The sequence below is a fragment of the Propithecus coquereli genome, unplaced genomic scaffold, assembly GCF_000956105.1.
Source record: "Propithecus coquereli isolate 6110/MARCELLA unplaced genomic scaffold, Pcoq_1.0 Scaffold30, whole genome shotgun sequence".
NCBI classification, from domain to species: Eukaryota; Metazoa; Chordata; class Mammalia; order Primates; family Indriidae; genus Propithecus; species Propithecus coquereli.
Window position 1 is genome coordinate 2,366,005 of NW_012148619.1, and position 18,164 is coordinate 2,384,168.

At 39.9% G+C, this 18,164-nt stretch overlaps 2 protein-coding genes across 2 annotated transcripts in view; one reads left to right on the forward strand and one right to left on the reverse strand.

Annotated features, from left to right (window-relative positions):
* Positions 1–6,724, reverse strand: part of PDHX (pyruvate dehydrogenase complex, component X) — a 98,468-nt gene extending 91,744 nt beyond the window's left edge. Inside the window, exon 1 of the mRNA XM_012649544.1 lies at positions 6,474–6,724. Within this exon, the coding sequence (XP_012504998.1) occupies positions 6,474–6,633 (160 nt within the window). The 5' untranslated portion in view covers positions 6,634–6,724. The remainder of the gene's footprint in view (positions 1–6,473) is intronic.
* Positions 6,725–6,918: 194 nt separating this feature from the next.
* APIP (APAF1 interacting protein) overlaps positions 6,919–18,164 on the forward strand; it is a 28,910-nt gene continuing 17,664 nt past the window's right edge. The window contains exon 1 of the mRNA XM_012649555.1: positions 6,919–7,041. Coding sequence (XP_012505009.1) covers positions 6,985–7,041 — 57 coding nt within the window. The 5' untranslated portion in view covers positions 6,919–6,984. The remainder of the gene's footprint in view (positions 7,042–18,164) is intronic.

Consider the following 18,164-nt stretch of genomic DNA (forward strand, 5'->3'; position numbering starts at 1 on the left):
ACGGGAAAAGCAAAAACGGTAACAATCAAAATATGGGGCAATACATGACAATCCTCAGTTGTACATAATATTTTTTTAGTGTAAACTTGGAATGGATTTAACCAGAATAACTTCAATGCAGAGGGAAAACAGAGACCAGAAGTCATCCACAGATAATGTCTAAAACAGAAACAGAGCTGGGCAAATGCCAAAATAAAGTTCAGAGACAAAGAAAAATGGTTGCTTCTAAGGAAGAAGGGAAATGGGGAGAGATGGGGCAGAGACTCACTGTATTGTTATAAGCCTTTTAGTACTAGTAGCCTTTTGACTATTTAAATTGTATGTATGTATTATTGTTAAAGGAAATATCTTGTTACTTAATATTTAATTTTTTTTTAGAGAAGACGCAGGACACCATAGTGATTAGAGAGCAAGTGCCCGCGCCAAACTGCCTAGGCTCAAATTACAGATCTACCACCTGCAAGTTACTTAATCATCCTGTGCCTCAGTTTCCTCTTCTGTAAAATAGTGACATAAGTAGATTTTTGTAAAGAAATAAAGTAACACATGCAGAGTCTTTACAATGAGGCCTGGCAAAGATTAAGTCTCAAAAATGTTAACTGTTTATTATTGATAGGGAGCACAGAAATGGTTAAGAGAGTAGATTCTGGAGGCATCCAGATAGTTGGCTAGATGTATCACAATATCCCATGACACGGCATGTCACAATTCCTTCCTCGGGTAATAAGAGATGGATGCACAGGTTCCTTTCACCCTCCCAGCCTAAACTTGAAGATTTGCTTTTTACTCTCTCCTTTACCTAATCCAGCCTTATTCTCATATACACATATGCTACAGTGCTTGACAGTTTAAGTGCTAAAACTGAGGTATTAATATAAACAAAATGTAACAGCTGATGGAAGCACAATCTCTACACAATGAATTCACAAAAATGGTCACTTATTAAACTTTTCTCAACTTACCCTTTTGAGAGTATATATCCTGCCTGAACCTTCTCAGATATACAGTAAGATCTGAGAGGGTTGCACCTAAGTAATAAGAAATATTTCAAACCATAAGGAAGCCACTCTATTTGAAGGAACAATATGAACAAAAGAAAGGAGAGGCAAGAGATGTTTAGGGGAAGGTGAAGAGTCTGATGAGCCTAAATGCCTAAGTAAACTTACCCACATCCAGATCTGAATCGAGATTTCCAAATTATAGCCTTTGCTGTGGTCACCTATGTAAATGTATCCACTAGTCATTTATGTATAATCAGAACCCCTATATTAAAACACATCTTTCTTGTTCTCAGATATGTTAAATATCCTCACAATGTAGCAGAACTACTTTCTGTAAGAAATTATCAAAATGTTTATGGAAGGAGGCTGGAGACTAGGCAGTATTTATGGATAACAGGGAGATATGAGTCCCCTGGACTCAGAATTATACACAAAATTTTTCATGTATGCATTTTCCTGAAGAAGTGGTATAGCCTTCTAATAGATGTGTGCCCCTCTAAAAATTAGGGCTAATAGATTCCCAAGCAAACTATCCTAAATTATACATTTGGCAATCCTAATTCTCCCCTAGGAATGTTTCATGTAACAGAAGCAAGTCTTTGATTTATATAGTTACAGAAAGGTATGAAGTAGATCATTAGCAATAGTAAATAAATGTAGTGCCTACGCCCAAAAAAATCACCATATGCTCCATTTTGTTTATGGAATCTGCTGATTCTCTCTTACACTTTTACTTAGTATCCAATGACACCTTAGAAACAAGGCTGGCTGGAATTTTCAGATAGCATATGATACATTTTCCTTAGTCATTACTTAGCCTAGAAATAATTAAAATAAAGGATTACTACACTACTGGCCTATTTTAATCAGATTGTCATGGTAACGGACATAGCAATCATTGATTCCCAACTCATACTACCATCTTAAAGAAAATGCCCAAACCATAGCCTTTGAAGTATTAGCCCTGTGAACCCAACTCTCCAACTGACCTATAATGGATCAATCAGCTTCTCTATCCAGGGAATTTGAAAGAAGATCAGAGAAATGGTGGTGAACACTTGAACTAAACTGACAGAGTGGTGCATAAAGTGCATAAAGTGCATAAAGACCTGAATTACCAATCAGGCAAGGCAAGCTGACATTATGGAGAAAGAAAACCGTAAGTAAGCAGACTGACAAGGCTGCCCAGAAAAAAAAATGTAAACCAGAGAAAGAGAAAAGACGGACAAGGGAGCCCTAGAAGAAATAGATGGAATCATTATGATTCCCCTGTGGCTCAGTGGCACTTTATATGTGGTGTTCTAAATCCTATTTTTACTTCAGCTATTCTGTATGTTTCTGTTTTCACAGTTAAATGAGAGTTTGAAGAAGTATTAACATAGTATTAATACTATACAATCAACTATTATCGAAGTTGCCTCTGTCCTTGTGAAAAACTTGGATGCCTACAGAAAACAGGCAGGTGAGAGAAGAGGGCTAGTATCTTAAAAGTTTTTTCTTTAGATTCAGACAGCCTTTATTTTCATAGTAAATTGGTAAGAATTTCCTCCTTTATACACATATACAACATCTGCTCTTCTAAAATGATGTGGGTCAGTTCACTGGCTGCCAACTTGGAATCTGACTATAAACTTTAGGGTCCTTTTATAACTTCCTAGATTTCTAGCTTCCCTAGACATTTTTGTTTAATATGTATACTATACAAGGCCTATAATTGTATATTATGCAAATCACTACCAAGGTTGAACCTCATTTATTTTTCTATCCACACGTTATTTTAAATTCAACATGTTATTCTACAGAGACAATGTAAAACCACTATTATTAACATCTTATTATTAATTTCCAAATCATGCCACCTACTTCTAAAAGGACAACAATATAAATGCTTCAAATTTAATTGCCTAAAGTAGGTTGAAAAACTTTACAAATGCTGTCAGTCACACCTGACCTCCAGGCCTTTGTTTCTACTGTTCCTTCAGCCTGGAAAGGCTGCCACTTCTTCCTCTAGGAAGCCTTCTTATGTACTATTAATACTTTCTTATCGACTTGAACTTACCCCTCAGAGCACCCTGCACACACTACTGAAATCATGCCTTTATTCTTTATCTCCCCAAGCAGAATATAAATACCGTAAGCATAAGGCCTACACAGAATGTAGGATTGCATGTCCGGAAGCTAAATATGACTAAATGAGCCACGTGGCAGAATACTGAGAATCTGTTTTGTTCAGCTGGCCAATTACTTTCCAAACAGGCTATCATATGTCCAGCACCTAATAGATGATCATTTCTTCACTCATCGTTCAATAATATCAGTGGTAAATAACATAATCTCTGCTTTCTCAATTAACGTCTCCGTTGAGAGAATGAAACAAATTAGGGATTTGTTAAGCACAAATAAATATATGTATATAAATCCATAAATGCTCTTCAGTTCATTAGCATTATAGCTGGGCCTTTCAGAGACTCACAATTTCACTGAGCCTTGGAATTTTTGTCCAACTAAATGCAGATCCTGCCAACTTTACTAAGTTGTGAGAAGTGAATAAGAAATTCTAGGAAGTGCTAAGCAAATGGCATATGTCATAGCACATAAAAATGCTGCCAACACCTCTTAAGAAAACTAAAACTCCACAGGTACCTCCAACGGACAGATTTTTAAATCCTGGATAGATGTGTGAAAGGGGAAATAGTTCAATAAACGTACTTAATCCACATAGTCAACAGTAATCCAAATAGTTGCTTAGTTTTTATGAAATGATAGTTCTTACCAACTCAGAGAAAAAAACATCAGTGTAATTCACTCTATGTAAAAGAAATAGCTCAAAGATTGCCACATGTATTCAGCATGGCAAAACAAAAATCTGTAGGGGAAAGTCAAAAGGAGATAAATTTTGCCTCGATATTAGGAAAAAATTCCAAAATTTCCAAACAACTCAAGTTACCCAACAACATAGCTTCGCATGCAGAATGCCCCCTGCCAAAGAGGTCCAAGTCCTAATACCCAGAACCTATGAATATGTTGTTACATAGCAAGAGGAAATTAAGGTTGAAGATGGAATTAAGTTTGCTAATCAACTGACCTGGAGATGGGGAGACTAGCCCAGATTATCCAGGTGGGCCCAATGTAATCACAAGGGTCCTTATAAGTAGGAGGAAGAAGGCAGGCAGGAGGGAAAGTCAAAAGTGATGTAAGATGACAAAGACTGAACCAGGCTAGCACAGTGGCTCATACCTATAATCCTGGCACTCTGGGAGGACAAGGTGAGAGAATTGCTTGAGGTCAGAAGTTCAAGACCAGCCTGGGCAAGAGCAAGACCCACCCCGTTTGTACTAGAAATAGAAAAAAATAGCTGGCCATGGTGGCTTGAGCCTGTAGTCCTAGCTACTCAGGAGGCTGAGGCAGGAGGATTGCTTAAGCCCAGGAGTTCCAGGTTGCAGTGAGCTATAATGATGCTACTGCACTCTTGCCTGGGCAACAGAGAGAGACCCTGTCTCAAAAAAAAAAAAAGACTGAACCAGCCATTGCTGACTTTGAAGATGGAAGTAAGCCATGAGCCAAGGAATCTGAGAAGCCTTTAGAAGCTGGAAAAGGCAAGGAAACAGGCTGCCCGCACAGAAGTGGAGAACCTATAGCCTTCCGATTTCAAGATTGTTCTTTTTTAAGCACCAAAGGAGGCAAGAAAAGCTTCACTTTTCTCTGCTGTACCCCTTTTAATAAAAGGATTTGTTCTGTAAAATCTAGAGTCAGTCAAAAGGCCCACTTAAGGACCTAAAAGGTTACATGTGGCCTGCTGCAGGTTCCCCACCCCTGGAAAGCAGCCCCTACCAACACAATTTTAGCCTAGTGAGATCTGTTCTGAACTTCTAACTATCAGATAATAGATTTGTGTTGTTTTAAGCCACTAATTTGTGGTGATTTGTTGCAGCACCACTAGGAACTAATTCAGCTTGCCTTGGGATATAGCGCTTCTCCCTTACAGGTGGTTGGTGTTCAAACTGAGTTAGGGAAGTTCATGGTGTGTGTCTGGGGAATGGGGAGTAGGTAAAATGTCAAGATGATTCAGCTAAGGATTGCCTAAGTGAATTTCTAAAGGCAGGAGTCTTTTAACTAGGCCTATGCATGAACATTTTTGTGTGTATAATCACGTATGCCCTTTTCTCCATATAGAGTCCAAGCATTTTCAAAGATTCGCAAAAGGATCTATTTTACAAACAACGTTAAGAACACTCTTTCTAGATTATGACCAACACTAAGCTTTTAATATTCCATGATTTTCTAAGGCAATGAATGTCACAGAGTAGTCCACCAAACATAAAAATAAAACATCAAAACATATTTGTTGCTTGTAAAATGAAGATTCCTGAGCCCCACCCAAGACAGAATCTCTGGAAGCCTAAAAACGTCTAATTTTAACAAACTGGGAGGAGGGAAGAGAGGGGATTCTATACACATTGTTAAAGAATCACTGCTCCAAGGAGTGTTTTATGAAACATTACACTACAGAAACTGAAAAATTGTTCCCATTATTGAGTCTTTAGAAACGTCAATGCACTCATCTCACTGTATGACTTTGTGCAAATTATTTCTTCTGAGCCTTGATATCTCAGAATATGAAGGCAATGTCTACTGCACCTAGTTATTTAGATTAAAATTCATTCTGTGGAGTGCAAGGAATGATTGGCAAGTAATACGCCACACTAAAAAAAGTTAGTCCGATTCTCCACCCTCCCCCCCATTTCCTTCCCCAATTAAGGAAAAACAGTGTTTGTCATGTCATTTTACATACCGTTAAATACAAAAAAAATGTGTTAATTGTGTCAATAGCACTACTAAACGACACTTTCCTATAATAAACTTATTGGTATGATTCCCCTGCTATATTTTCACTCTTACAAAAAATGTTTGCTCGAAATATTCTCCCTGACCTATGTCTGTTGATGCCGTAGGTATTTACAAATTAAATCTTTTACGAGTCATCGCGTACAGTAACCCAACTAGCCTTAAAAGATTTCCCAACAGAAAAAGACCTAGAGAATGAATAAGAACCGCTAACAGTGACTTCTGAACTTCGGCAACTTTAGGCAGCTTTTCCGGGTCAGAGATGTTCAGATAACCCTGAAGAAACCTGAGACGTGATTGGGAAGGGGCCTGAGAGAAAACCATTTAGAAACCTCGCCGAGCCTCACAAATAACCCAAATTCCAAGGCAAGGTCACAAAAAACCCATACAAACCAGGGAACCAGGGGCAGAATCGAGTTCTCCCAGCTCCCAAGAAAGCCCTTTGCGGCATGCATTATGCCAAGTCAGCGGACCCCACCACAAGAAAGGGGGAAGGGAACGAGAACCCCAAGAACTGGGAGCCCGGGCACCTCCACACCCAAACGCAGGCCCTCAACCAACACTGCTCCCGACCCGGGCCCATCGCTCAGCTACACAGAGAAGCTGAGAAGAGTTCCAGCCACTCACCCTGAAGCCACTGCGTGCTGTGAAACCATCTCCAACTAGCTGCGCGGCCGAAAGACCACCCAGCAGCCCCCCTAACCAGCCCTACGCTTCGGCGGCCAGAGAAGCCGAGGAGGTAGCGTAGCAGCCGCGGTTCACAGCCTAGCCTCCAGGAGGCCGCCATCTTCCCAGCCTTCTCACGGGCTGCCCACAGCACAGCCTGATCGCTCAGTGTCAAGGCCCTACAAGGCACCGCCTCCCATCTGGTTGGCCACGCCCCCTGGATGCTAGCCCTGCTCCGAGGTCTCGTAAACTTGAAGCCTTCCTAGCCCCGCCTCCAACCTCCTTGGCCACGCCCACCGGTCTGGCAGCTGCGCCGCCGTATAGCCCAGCCAGTTAGGCCCTCCCAGGCCCCGCCTTCCGCCCTGTGCGCCCCGCCCCCGGGCTGCCTTCGGTGCCGCCTGTTTGCACTTGTGGCTCCGTTGCATTAGTCTAGGCTGAAGATTGGAAGCTGCGGATATCCCTTGTCTGGGCCATGTCTGGCTGCGACGCTCCAGAGGGAGACTGTTGCTCCCGGCGAAGCGGCGCGCAGGTAGGGGCGGGGCCGCCGCTGCCCGGTATTCCAGGGAGGCGAGGCGCTGGCGGGGCACGAGGGCGGGAGCTCGACGCACACCAGGCGTGGGGTCGCGGGCCGGGGCTTCGAGCGGGTCCGCACGCGCCCCTCGCGCCCCGCGACCACTATCTGCGGAAGTGAGGCAGCGGCCCGCGGCGGTGCTGGGGTGGACGCTCCGACGGCGGGAGCCGGACCAAACGTCGGAAAAGGACGAATAACGGAGGAGAGCATGTGGGTGACTTAAGTAGGCAGACAGGCCAGAGAAGGAATCGTGAAGCACTGGAGTGGAACTGGAGCCAGGACTGAGCTCCTGAACTTATCTCCTACGCCCTGGCGACCAGCTCGACTGTGGGCACGCAGTAGGCACTCAGGAGACCTTTGCCCACAGGAGCTGGCTCAGTAGCCGACGCTTTTCCTTTGAGCAGTTGCTCCTTGCCTACGTCAGTTTAGATTGGTTACGGGATCATCACGGGAACGATTCTAAAGCAGAAGTCAAAGAGATCCACCCTCAGGCTGCGTACACACGTAGAGTTTTGCCTCCTACCCTTATACGGTGTGACAGAGATTGTGGTGAATAGGACGAATGGCCTAAGGCAGGGGTGAGGAACCTTTTCATATTGGAAGGCCGCTTTAATTTAGCTCTAAGGCCGCACTCAACAACTTCAATTAGATATACTTAAAAAATACATTATTTTGTAAAAATCTAACTACTTAATAATTTAAAAAAACGAAAACTGTTGGTTAATTTTAAAGTTAACTAACTTTTACTGACTTTGTTTTGTCTGCTTTTTGCTGGAAAGCATTTGAATATTTGGTTACTGCATGGAAATCCTCAGTTTCAGTTGATCCTCTAAATGCCTATCAGTCAGTGATTTGTGATCTTAAGTGTGTCTTGATTTAGGTTAGGTGGTACAATGTGGATTCGCAGCAATAAGTGGTTGAAAAGCACGAAAACATTTTTTGGACATGTTGCCGAAGGCGTGGGTATTCTGCATTTTTCCATGTTTCAACTGGATCTTTCTTAGCATCAGACAATGACTTTAACATGTTATCTACCAAGAGCTCAATTCCGTCTGTAGTTCTTTAGGTGCCTTGGTGTTGTCAACTGGGTGAGGCTGAAATGCTAATTTGAGTGTGATGTCACCATTCTCAAAGTCAGTGAACTTTTCATTGTATTCTCCAATTAATAGGTCTATAATAGTTGCATATTCTTCAAATGATTCTCATATATTATCTTGCGCATCAGTGACCTTTGCTAACTGAGGAAAATGTTCATCCAATTTCCTTTTGGATTTTTTTGCCACATATCATGTATAGACCTTGCAAAGAAATATTCAAGTCATTTTGATTTGACATGGTATCACACAGAAATGCTCCATTGCTATAGAAATCTTCTTTCAATTATTCACATTGCTGATTCTGTGCTTCATAAAATTCACCTATCTGTTCTCACAGAGATAAAATTTTGGCTAACACCTGTCCCTGCGATAGCCAACGCACTTTAGAATGACATGGCAAATCCACGCTGAATACCTCATCAACTTAACCACGTTAGGGAATTGATGATGCTGTGTTGCATTTGCATGAATATACTTAACAATACTTGCAACTTTTTGCAAAGTGTCACTTAAAATAGTAGCTTTAGCACCGAGATTTTGCTGATGCAAGATACAAAGAAAAGAAATAAGAGCATCTGTATCTGTTAATACTTTCTCTATCTGTGCAATAAACCCTTCATATTTTCCTGTCATGGAAGGTATACCATCTGTACCTACACTCACTAAATTTACCAAATTCAGTCCAACTTCACATTTATCTTGAAAATTGTTGAAAACATCCATTCCCTGTGTTCTGTTCGCAAGAGTGCTGAAAGTGAGTAACTCTTTGTAGCAAAGAAAATCTTCTGTTATGACCCGAATGAAGTATAAAATCTGCGTGGAGTCAGTAGTATCAGTTGATTCATCCAAAGCAATTGAATAATATATACTTTCCTTTTGAAGTATTGTAATAAGTTGTTCTGTTAAGTTGAAGGCTAATTCGTGCTGCCAGTCAGTTATGGTTCTCCTTGAAAGAGGCAGTTGTTTGTATTTTGTTATCAGGGTCTAAGCATCCTACAACTACGACAATGCATTCTTTCACAATTTCTACATTACTGAATGGCTTCCCTTTTTTCCTGATATATAAGCTACTTTATAAGTTGCTTCAGTGGCATTATTTCCAGGTCTTACTTACTACTGCTTGAAAGAATTGTCTTTGCTTTTGCTTTTTATCTTCTAATTTCTGCAGTACAACATTTCACACTTCTCCCTCTAATTTAAAATATTTGTGGTCCTTATGAGTGTTAAAAGGCTGATGAGCATTTAATTTCTTTAATATTATTGCAGTATCAGAAAGGAAGCAAATCATCTTATCTTTAGCAGATACAAGATAATATCACAATTCCTAATCCTCGTTTAAAAAATCTGTTTTCTTCCTTCAACATTCTCTTGATCTTCCTTGACATGATGGGCTGTTAAGCAGACAGAATTAAAAAATACTGTTGAGCTGTACAACTATTCACAAATTCCACTTCAAACAGAAACAGAGTGCACTGTTGTCAAAAGCTGATAAGACTGGCATACTCCACCCCCATAAACTCTCACCAGCCAGCCTTGTGTGGTAGTGGCACCAGTCAGGCAGGGGAAGTTAGAACTAAATCGTGAAGGTAGCGGCCTTTAATTTAGCCCTTATGGCTTACTAATGTCTTAATTGTGCCGATCAATCTGGGAGTATTATTTCATTGAAACTTACTTTATTCTTTGGTATTTTAAATACATTAATTTTAAAAATAAAGTGTAAAAGACAAAAATGTATTAATAAAAATAAAAGGATTTGTTCTGTAAAATTTGGATTCTGTTAAGGACCTAGAAGGCCACAGGTTCCCTACCCCTGGCCTAAGGTCTACAGGAGAACTAGATGAATAAACAGTTTTAGTACAGTGTGATAAACCGGCTTAAGAGGCAGGGAATGCCCTCTAAAATTAACTCCCTTGTTCCTCCTTTCGTTTCATAGCGCCGAAGATCCCAATTAAAAAGTAATAACTCTCGAGACATTTTATTGCTAAACATTTGTCAGTCATTATCTTGTTTGAATAAGTGACTTTCCCCAAATGAACAATGACGACTCTGAGGATAGAATGCTAGATTGGCAAGATTGGCTGGGAAGAGAGCTCTTTGATATGGGACAGGTAATTAGAGACCATTCCAAGGCAGGTGTGTATGGAGAATGAGGAAAGTAAAAGCAACCTGTTAGTAGAATCATTACTAAGATGTTTCAATAGCTCAGGTGTTCATGCTCCCATGAAGTGTCATTTAAATGAGTGTCAAAGAAAGCCTAGTCAAGGGACCTGAGAATAAATTGATTCACGAACCAAACATGGCCCACAGACAACTTAAGACAGGCATGTTTTGTTTGCACCACTCAATGTTCATGAAAAATTTGAGCCAACATTTCAAAATTCAGAATAATTTCAGCTTTTAAAACTTCAGAACGTGGTAGCATTGGGCCCTTACTCCATCATGAAATCTGGATTGTGCTAATGAGCACCCATTTTGCCCAGGGCATGTGCTGGCCAGATTACCGCAGCTTCCACTACTCACTAGATTTGCATATGTACCGAAATGCATGAACCCCTCTAGACATTTGTGTTTGCCTGGTTTTGCACAAATAAATAAAAAGAACAATGAGAAAAGTTTTAAGAAGTCATAAAATCTCAGTGTCGTTTTAGAGGGGTTGTGGACAATTGAAAGAGACAGTCTCTTTAGCCTTTAGGAAGAGGGGGGAGCATTCAGTTATAAGCGATTAATTCAACAAATATTTAGCGTGTGTCTACTATGTGCCAGGCATTGTGGATTTAACATAGTGCAAGCTACATCTCATTCCTTCCTACATAGAGCATGTTGCATAATGGAAGATAGAAAGAAGTAAATATGACATAGTACTATGATGGCAAAGTTCAGGGTGCCATAGGAGTACAAACTTGAATGGGTCAGAGAATGCCTCAGGAGAAAATGAACGTATCAACTGAGGCCTAAAGGATCAGGATGACATAACCATATGAAATGAAAGTAGAGTTTTCCAAGTAGAGGACGTGGCATACACAGGACATGGTGCATTCCCTATGAAGAGAAGTTTGGTGTTATTGGAACATGAAGTAGGGGGCAGGGACTTGGGAAGAGACAAGGCTAAAGAGGAAAGCTAGGACCTAAGTTTGAGGGCCTTCTAAGCCAATCCTAGAAATACAGATTTTTATACTAAAGGCAATGAGATAATCAGAAAGATGACTAAAGTAAGCATGGGGGTTGCTGGCTAGAATTAAAGACTAGAGGCTTGGAGACAAACTAGAAAGCTGTGGCCTAAGTGAGGAATTTAGACAGTAAAATCAGGAGGACTTGGTTATTGAATAGATGTGTGTGGTGAGAGAAGGAATGAAAAATTACTTTTAGGGTTCTGATGGAGTGACTGGGGCCTGGTGGCCTACCAGAAAGAGAACACAGGAGGAAGAAGTTTATGATGGGCATTTTGTGGACATGCTCAGTGTGTGGTTCTGTGTATAAATTGGGTAGTTGTATTGATGGCTCTCAAGCTAGGAGAGAGAACTGGATTAGAGATAAAGATTTTGAAGACTTGCTCACCAAAACCTTTCCTCTTGAGACCTGTGTATTTATCGCTCTTTCTTTGACAGACAGCCTCTTCTGAACTTATATTACTTGCCTCCCTCTATAGTCCTTTCAATAATATTATTTTATTGTCCTTTGCACTAACATTCCCAAGTGATTTATGTTTCATAAACTTTCTTCTAGTATTCTAAAGATTCTTCAGGCACTGAGTGTATTATTTTCAGGTTAAACTCAGCTTTTAACAGTAAACTCTACAGTTTTTACAGCTTTTACAGTTCTGAAAGTAAACCCCCACTGCCTGACTTCTGGCTCTTGAACTTAATTTTTCTAACATCAACAAAAGTCAAGGGGTATTTCCTAAAAGAGAAAGCATTTATTCAGAAACTATATATTAACAAAGTCTAAGCTTTGAAAAATGCAAACATGAATAAGTAACTGCCTGCCCTTGAGAAACTTAGGCAGTTGTAAATGCATACCAGTAATTAATATACTATATACCAATACTGGGCATTGGATGGTGGGGGAGGGGAGAGGACTAAATTCCTTAAGAGAAGGATGAAATATTTTGCAAGTGCAGAGGAGGGGAAGGTAATTTCAAACGGTGATTCATAGAAGGCTTTATGGAGAATCTGGCATTTAGATTGGCCCGGATAGAGATGGAAACCAAAAAGAAGGTACTAGGGCCAACATACGTCCTTTCTTAAGCACTACCCAGCACTGACCTCTGTTGCTGTATGGGAATATGGGCCCATTATCTAGTTCTGCATTCTTAATGGAAACTAGAAACTTGGATTTTGTATGTAATCTCTTAATTTTAAAATGTGGGTGCAGAGTCTTTCTGAGCACTGGGTAGACCAAATAAACTGCTCCCTGTGAGTCTGATTTTGTCCACAAAATACCAGTTTGTAACCTCTGATACAGGACTTTTCTTAATGTAAGAGATATGATCTTAACTCAACCAATGTTTATTCAGCAAAGCTCTATGGTAGGTATATCTATATTAAGAGCCTGTTCCCTTCCCTTTAGGGAGTTCTGCTTAGTTGGGGAGAAGAGCTAGGTAGGCGCTATTTCTATTTTTTTAAATTTTACCTTACCTATCACAGTGTCCTGTATATGTTGACCCTGAATAAATATTTGTTCTTTGATAGGACTGCAACACAAGGCCATCCAGTACCCCTCCCACCCCATCTTCCTTGACCTCAATCAGTGCTTGTTTATCTTTGCCTCCCCCTTACTCTAGCATCACATTCTCATGATTGTAGCCTTCCCTGCCCAGCCTCTGTGCCTTCATCTCACCTTTTTTTGGGTGAGGGATTTTTCTTTTTTGTTCCTGTAGTTCCCTCTGTGTACCCACTATCAAAGGATCCTCAACACTGTATTACAAATAATTGCCTTTACTTGCTGAGAACCATTCCCAAGGGATGGAGGGATCACTCAACTACATGAATTGGTGTCTCTACAAAATATTCTGGTGTCCTACCCGGGTAGCCCCTGAGCACCACATGGCAGTCCTCGGGGGAGCTTCCTTTCTCATATCCCTAAGTGACCATTCCAAAACCTCACCATCTTACCTCATCCTCTACCCCCAAGCCTGTTGTGAAGATGACCTTGCCTCCAAAATCACAAACAAAATGAAAGGTGTGAACTCTTCAACTGTAATTTCTTCCTCTTCCCACCTGCAATATAATGTAAATAAAGGTTAAAGACTAGGGATCTAGAAACAGACTATCTGACTCTGACACTTGCTATCTTGGCAGCCTTGCACAAGTTACTTAATCTTTATTAGTATAATAAGGTTGATACAAGGATAAAGTAAAGTAGTCCACATAAAGCCTTTAGAAGAATGCCTGGCCCAAAATAAACAGTAACTGTTAGCAATTCTTGTTACCAATGGTATTATTGCATATTTACCTGCATCTTTTCCCTTCTTCCTAAGGCAGATACTTCCCTGTTTTCCTAATTCCAACTTCTTTGTCTCTACAAAGACTGACCTTTTAGACTTTTGATCTCCTCTACCTTTAATCTCTCCCTGTTCCCCAGTTTTACCCTTAGCACATAATAGACTGGAAACTGTCTTTATTAACTTGTTTTCCCTTCTCTTGCCTTGTCCAGCCCTTCTTTATAGCAACACTATTGAAAGAGTCATTAGAATTCCATGCCTCCAAGTTTCATTCACCTCTAAATGAAAGAGTGACACCCGCTGCCATCTGGCCTCCACAGCCAGTCTGTTGAAACATTTGTTACTTAAGGTCCTGATTGACTTAATTTACAAATATAGTTGGCTTAGCAAAACCTCTAGCCAGGATGAACCCTGCCTACCCCACCATCTCTGTGCCTGCACTGAGCAGCTGAGCATTGCTGGAGAGTGTTATGTAACTATGTTGCCCGGCCTCACTTCACATTCATGATTGCAACCAAATCGGCACTTACTGCTGCCCAGCAACCCTCGCGGGTTTCCCTAGTTCCCAATTCTCGTGTCCCAATTCCTGAGATGACCATTTTACCATTTAATTCTCTTGTCAAGCCTCTCATACCCTGCCCCCATAGTCGCATTCATCTGATGACTTTGTTTGTACTTAAGAAAATAGAAGTGTTTAGATACGAACTTCTCGCCTGCCTATCACAAAAACCTACAGAATCTGTCTGAACATGAATCCATCTTCTTATTTCATGAAATGGATGAAGCCCAGTTCCTCTGTTAGAGCAGGATCTCCAGGCCCTCTGTAGTTATTTCTCTTCCTCTCCCTGTCTCTCTTACCATGAATCACTTCCTTTCTGGTAGGACTGTTATCAGCATGGCTTTCAAGTCCCTCCGTGATCTGGCCCTTACAAATTTATCTTCTGCCACTCTCAGCACTTCATCACCCTGCTCTAGCCAGCTGGTGTCCTACCTGTCAAGCACTTGCTCACTCCAGGGCTTTCACACCTGCTGTTTGCTCTGCCTGGAGTACTCGCCTCTCCCTGACGCAAAACCTTGCATGTGCACGCGCATTCATCACACGGTGGTTTTTTCACATCCTTGAGGTCTTGGATTAAATGCCACCTGCTCAGAGAGGCCTTTCTTGACCACCTTAATCAAAGCTGATGGCCACTGTTTTTCTCTAAGCCCCTTCTTTGTTTCTTTTTTACCACTACTGCAATTTATTTATTCTTGTTTACTTTTTTAGGGAACGAACTTTGTCTCATTCGTGGCTAAATTGCCGGGGCCTGGAAGAGTGCTCTGCACGTAAAGCACTCAGTAAATATTTCCGACCGACATCCCAGTGAGTGGTGTCACTATCCACTCAGCTACTCAGCCAGCCAAAACCTTGAGAGTCTTTGAAGCCTTCCTTTCTCCTTCAGTTTTCTTACCCAAAGTCCCTTCTTTCTGTTTAACTTTTCAAATCTCTCCCAAACCCATCTCCACTATCACTCCTTCCAATTTCATTTTTAACTCTGTCAGCAGCCTCTCTGCTGGGGTGGGCTTTTGTTTTCTTGGTCACCACCCTTCAGCCTCTCCTCTCACTGCTGCTGTAGAAATGTTTCAGAAACAAAATCTGATCATCTCCTCTGCTATTTCCAAGCCCTCAGTGGTTTGCAGTCAACTATAAAAAGTCCCAAAGCGTAAAGATCCTTTATACTCTGCCTCCTTCCGCCTCCATCCCCCAGAACCTAATTTATAACCATTTCTAACCACAGAGTGTTCTCTCTGAAATGCCCTTTCTTTTCTTCACCTATCCAGCATACTCCCACCATCTTTCATTAAGACAGATACAAGAAATACCAATATAGAAAAAACTGCTGGCCTTGAAATTCAGAAGTCTGGAAATCACTGATCCAAATTATTGAGGTAAGGAAACTGATACCTAGAAAGTGTCACTGACTTGCCTTAGGGCACCAGCTAGTGGGCGTCAAAGCTGAAACTAGGCTCCCTGGCTTCTGATTTCTAGTCAACACTTGGCCAATAACAAGAAGAAAAAGGAGGAAGAGGACAGGTTTTGAGTGTGGTGAAAGTATTTAATAGAAAGGAGAAGGACATTTAAATGAAGAAAACCAATATGCACAGAGGGGAGAGTGAAACATGTGCAGAAAGAAACAAAGACCAAAGACTGAGAGAAAATCCTGACATCTTTGCTTTGCATGCATTCAGTTCCTTCCCGAGGTTAGTGTCAGGAAAAATTGTGAAAGACTTTGAAATGAGCAAAAAAGATTACTCACTGGGTGTCTTGGGATTATCTTTAAGTTATTTTACAACTCTTAAATTGTAGAATATTGACAGTAATGCAGATGATTATTCATAGAAATGCAGGTTGTGTTCAATGGAGATTCAATTTATTATTACCCTATGGATATTGTCCAATTTTGCTTTATTTATAAAGTCAGGAATCCTGATTATTTATATATGTATGTGTGTTTTGAATTCTCTCTTGAACCAATTGCAACTTATTGGTTTCCTCATTAACTGATGAATTAAATAATATTTTGATATATGTTTATTTTATATTTATATGAGAGTCTCCCAGGAAGACCTTTATCTGAGTGATATATGCCTGTATTTGCTTACATTGGAGGAAAAGGTGGGGGCAGGAATTAGATCCATTGTTGGGTATGAGTAGGTATCTCAGTGACAGGCAGGGCTGATTTTCTTAAAATACCTAGATTGAAAAATTAGAAAAATAAAGTACTGTCTCAAAAACTTTCTAGACTTTAATGTTTTTAATATTTACAAAATGTCGTTAAATATGTTCCTCCCTCCCTATAGAACCTCTACTATAAGTGGTTGATTGTAATGGGTCTTTAGATACATACTTCAAAATTCTTATTCTAATTAAAAACCAGATCTAGCAATAGTAGATAAGTGATATTATTGACATTCAGGAGAGAACTAGATACTAACTAAACCTTTCCTTTTTGTCAATTCTTATTAAAATGTATATTCTAATAGCGACTTTCTTTTGGACAGTTTAAATGACTGCATTTTCACCAAATGTATCTCTGTTGGTGCCTGCTAAGTGATTATTTTTTTTGCAGTTGTAATTTTGTGGGTCTGAATGATTGAAAATTTATTAACAGCAGCTGCCTTATCATTGTTATTCCTGTAGCATGAAGCTGGCTAATTGCTATAATACCTCAGTGCTAGAAAAGACAAAAGGAAAGGGGAGACCCATAATAACAGACCATTTTCCATAATGTTTGCAATTTGCTGTACAAATTGATGGTTTTTAAGGATTGGAAAACTGCAGGAGTCTTCCCATTAGCTGTACTTTAAGATATAATTAAAATATCATTTATATCCCTAAAAAAGGAAATAGCAAATTATATGGGGCATGGATAATTTGGCTAGATTTCCTAAGGACAAATATAAGAAATACCAACATGGTTTTATTATTTTAATTCAAGAAATTTTAACTCTTTAAAATGGGAAGGAAACTAACATTGACTGTGTCACATATTGTGCTAGATGCTTTATATCCACTGGATCTTATTTTAATCCTCACAGCATTCTAATTTTAAGGATGAGTAAATTGAGACCCAAAGTCATATAAGCAATAAATGGTGTAATGTGGATTTAACTTTGTTAACTCCAAGCCTCCGTTGAATCAGAACTTTTAAAAATTTCTAGGTTCCCATGTTCCTAATTTTTTACTTTGAAGGTTGCTCCATTAATCATCATTCATAATATTTACCTAAAATAAAATGTATACATAGAACATTAGCAGTAAATTTGGAAAAACACCATAATTTCAGGTATCCAGTTAAGTTAGCTGAGAGTTCAATCTGTCAAATAATAATTCCTCTTTGGACTCAAGGATGTTTTTTCCCCTTTACCCAGTACCAAGATCAATAAAGATGAGCTTCCTGCTGTACTTTTCTCCACATTGAGTCTATTTGTATTTGCCCTTACCTTGAGGTTCTAGCCAGTTGGTGTCTCAAGCTTATGTAGCAATTGTCTCTTAAATACTTCCATTTTGAGCAAGTCCTGGGTTTTTATCTCATGGATCTAGTGTCTTGCATAACTATCAAAATTGAAGCTCATGGTCACCAGAGTTTTGCAGTACCTGCAGGAAAATTCTGGCTTTGGAGCTCAGTCCTTCCAAGGTAGTTTCGCTGTTTTTCTTTTCCGGCTCCTGTGAAACCTTACTTTTTCTTGCCAGTTCAGTTTATTTTGAAATATTTTTAAAAATAAGTTATTCAGCATTTTTACTTGTTTTCAAGGTAAGAGTTGTATATCATACTGCCGAAAATGGAATTTATTGTATTTCTTCTTTATTATTTTTGTTTTCATTAAACTGTAAAAAAGCAGGTGAAAAGTTGGTGTTTTTTTTTTTTCTAAACAAGTAAACATTGGACTTGTATAAAAATAAGGCTTTATGTTTATGTTGGTGTGTGAATATATCTATATATATACACACACCGCACACACACACAGACACTCATAAACGCATACCATCACAGAGATGTGCT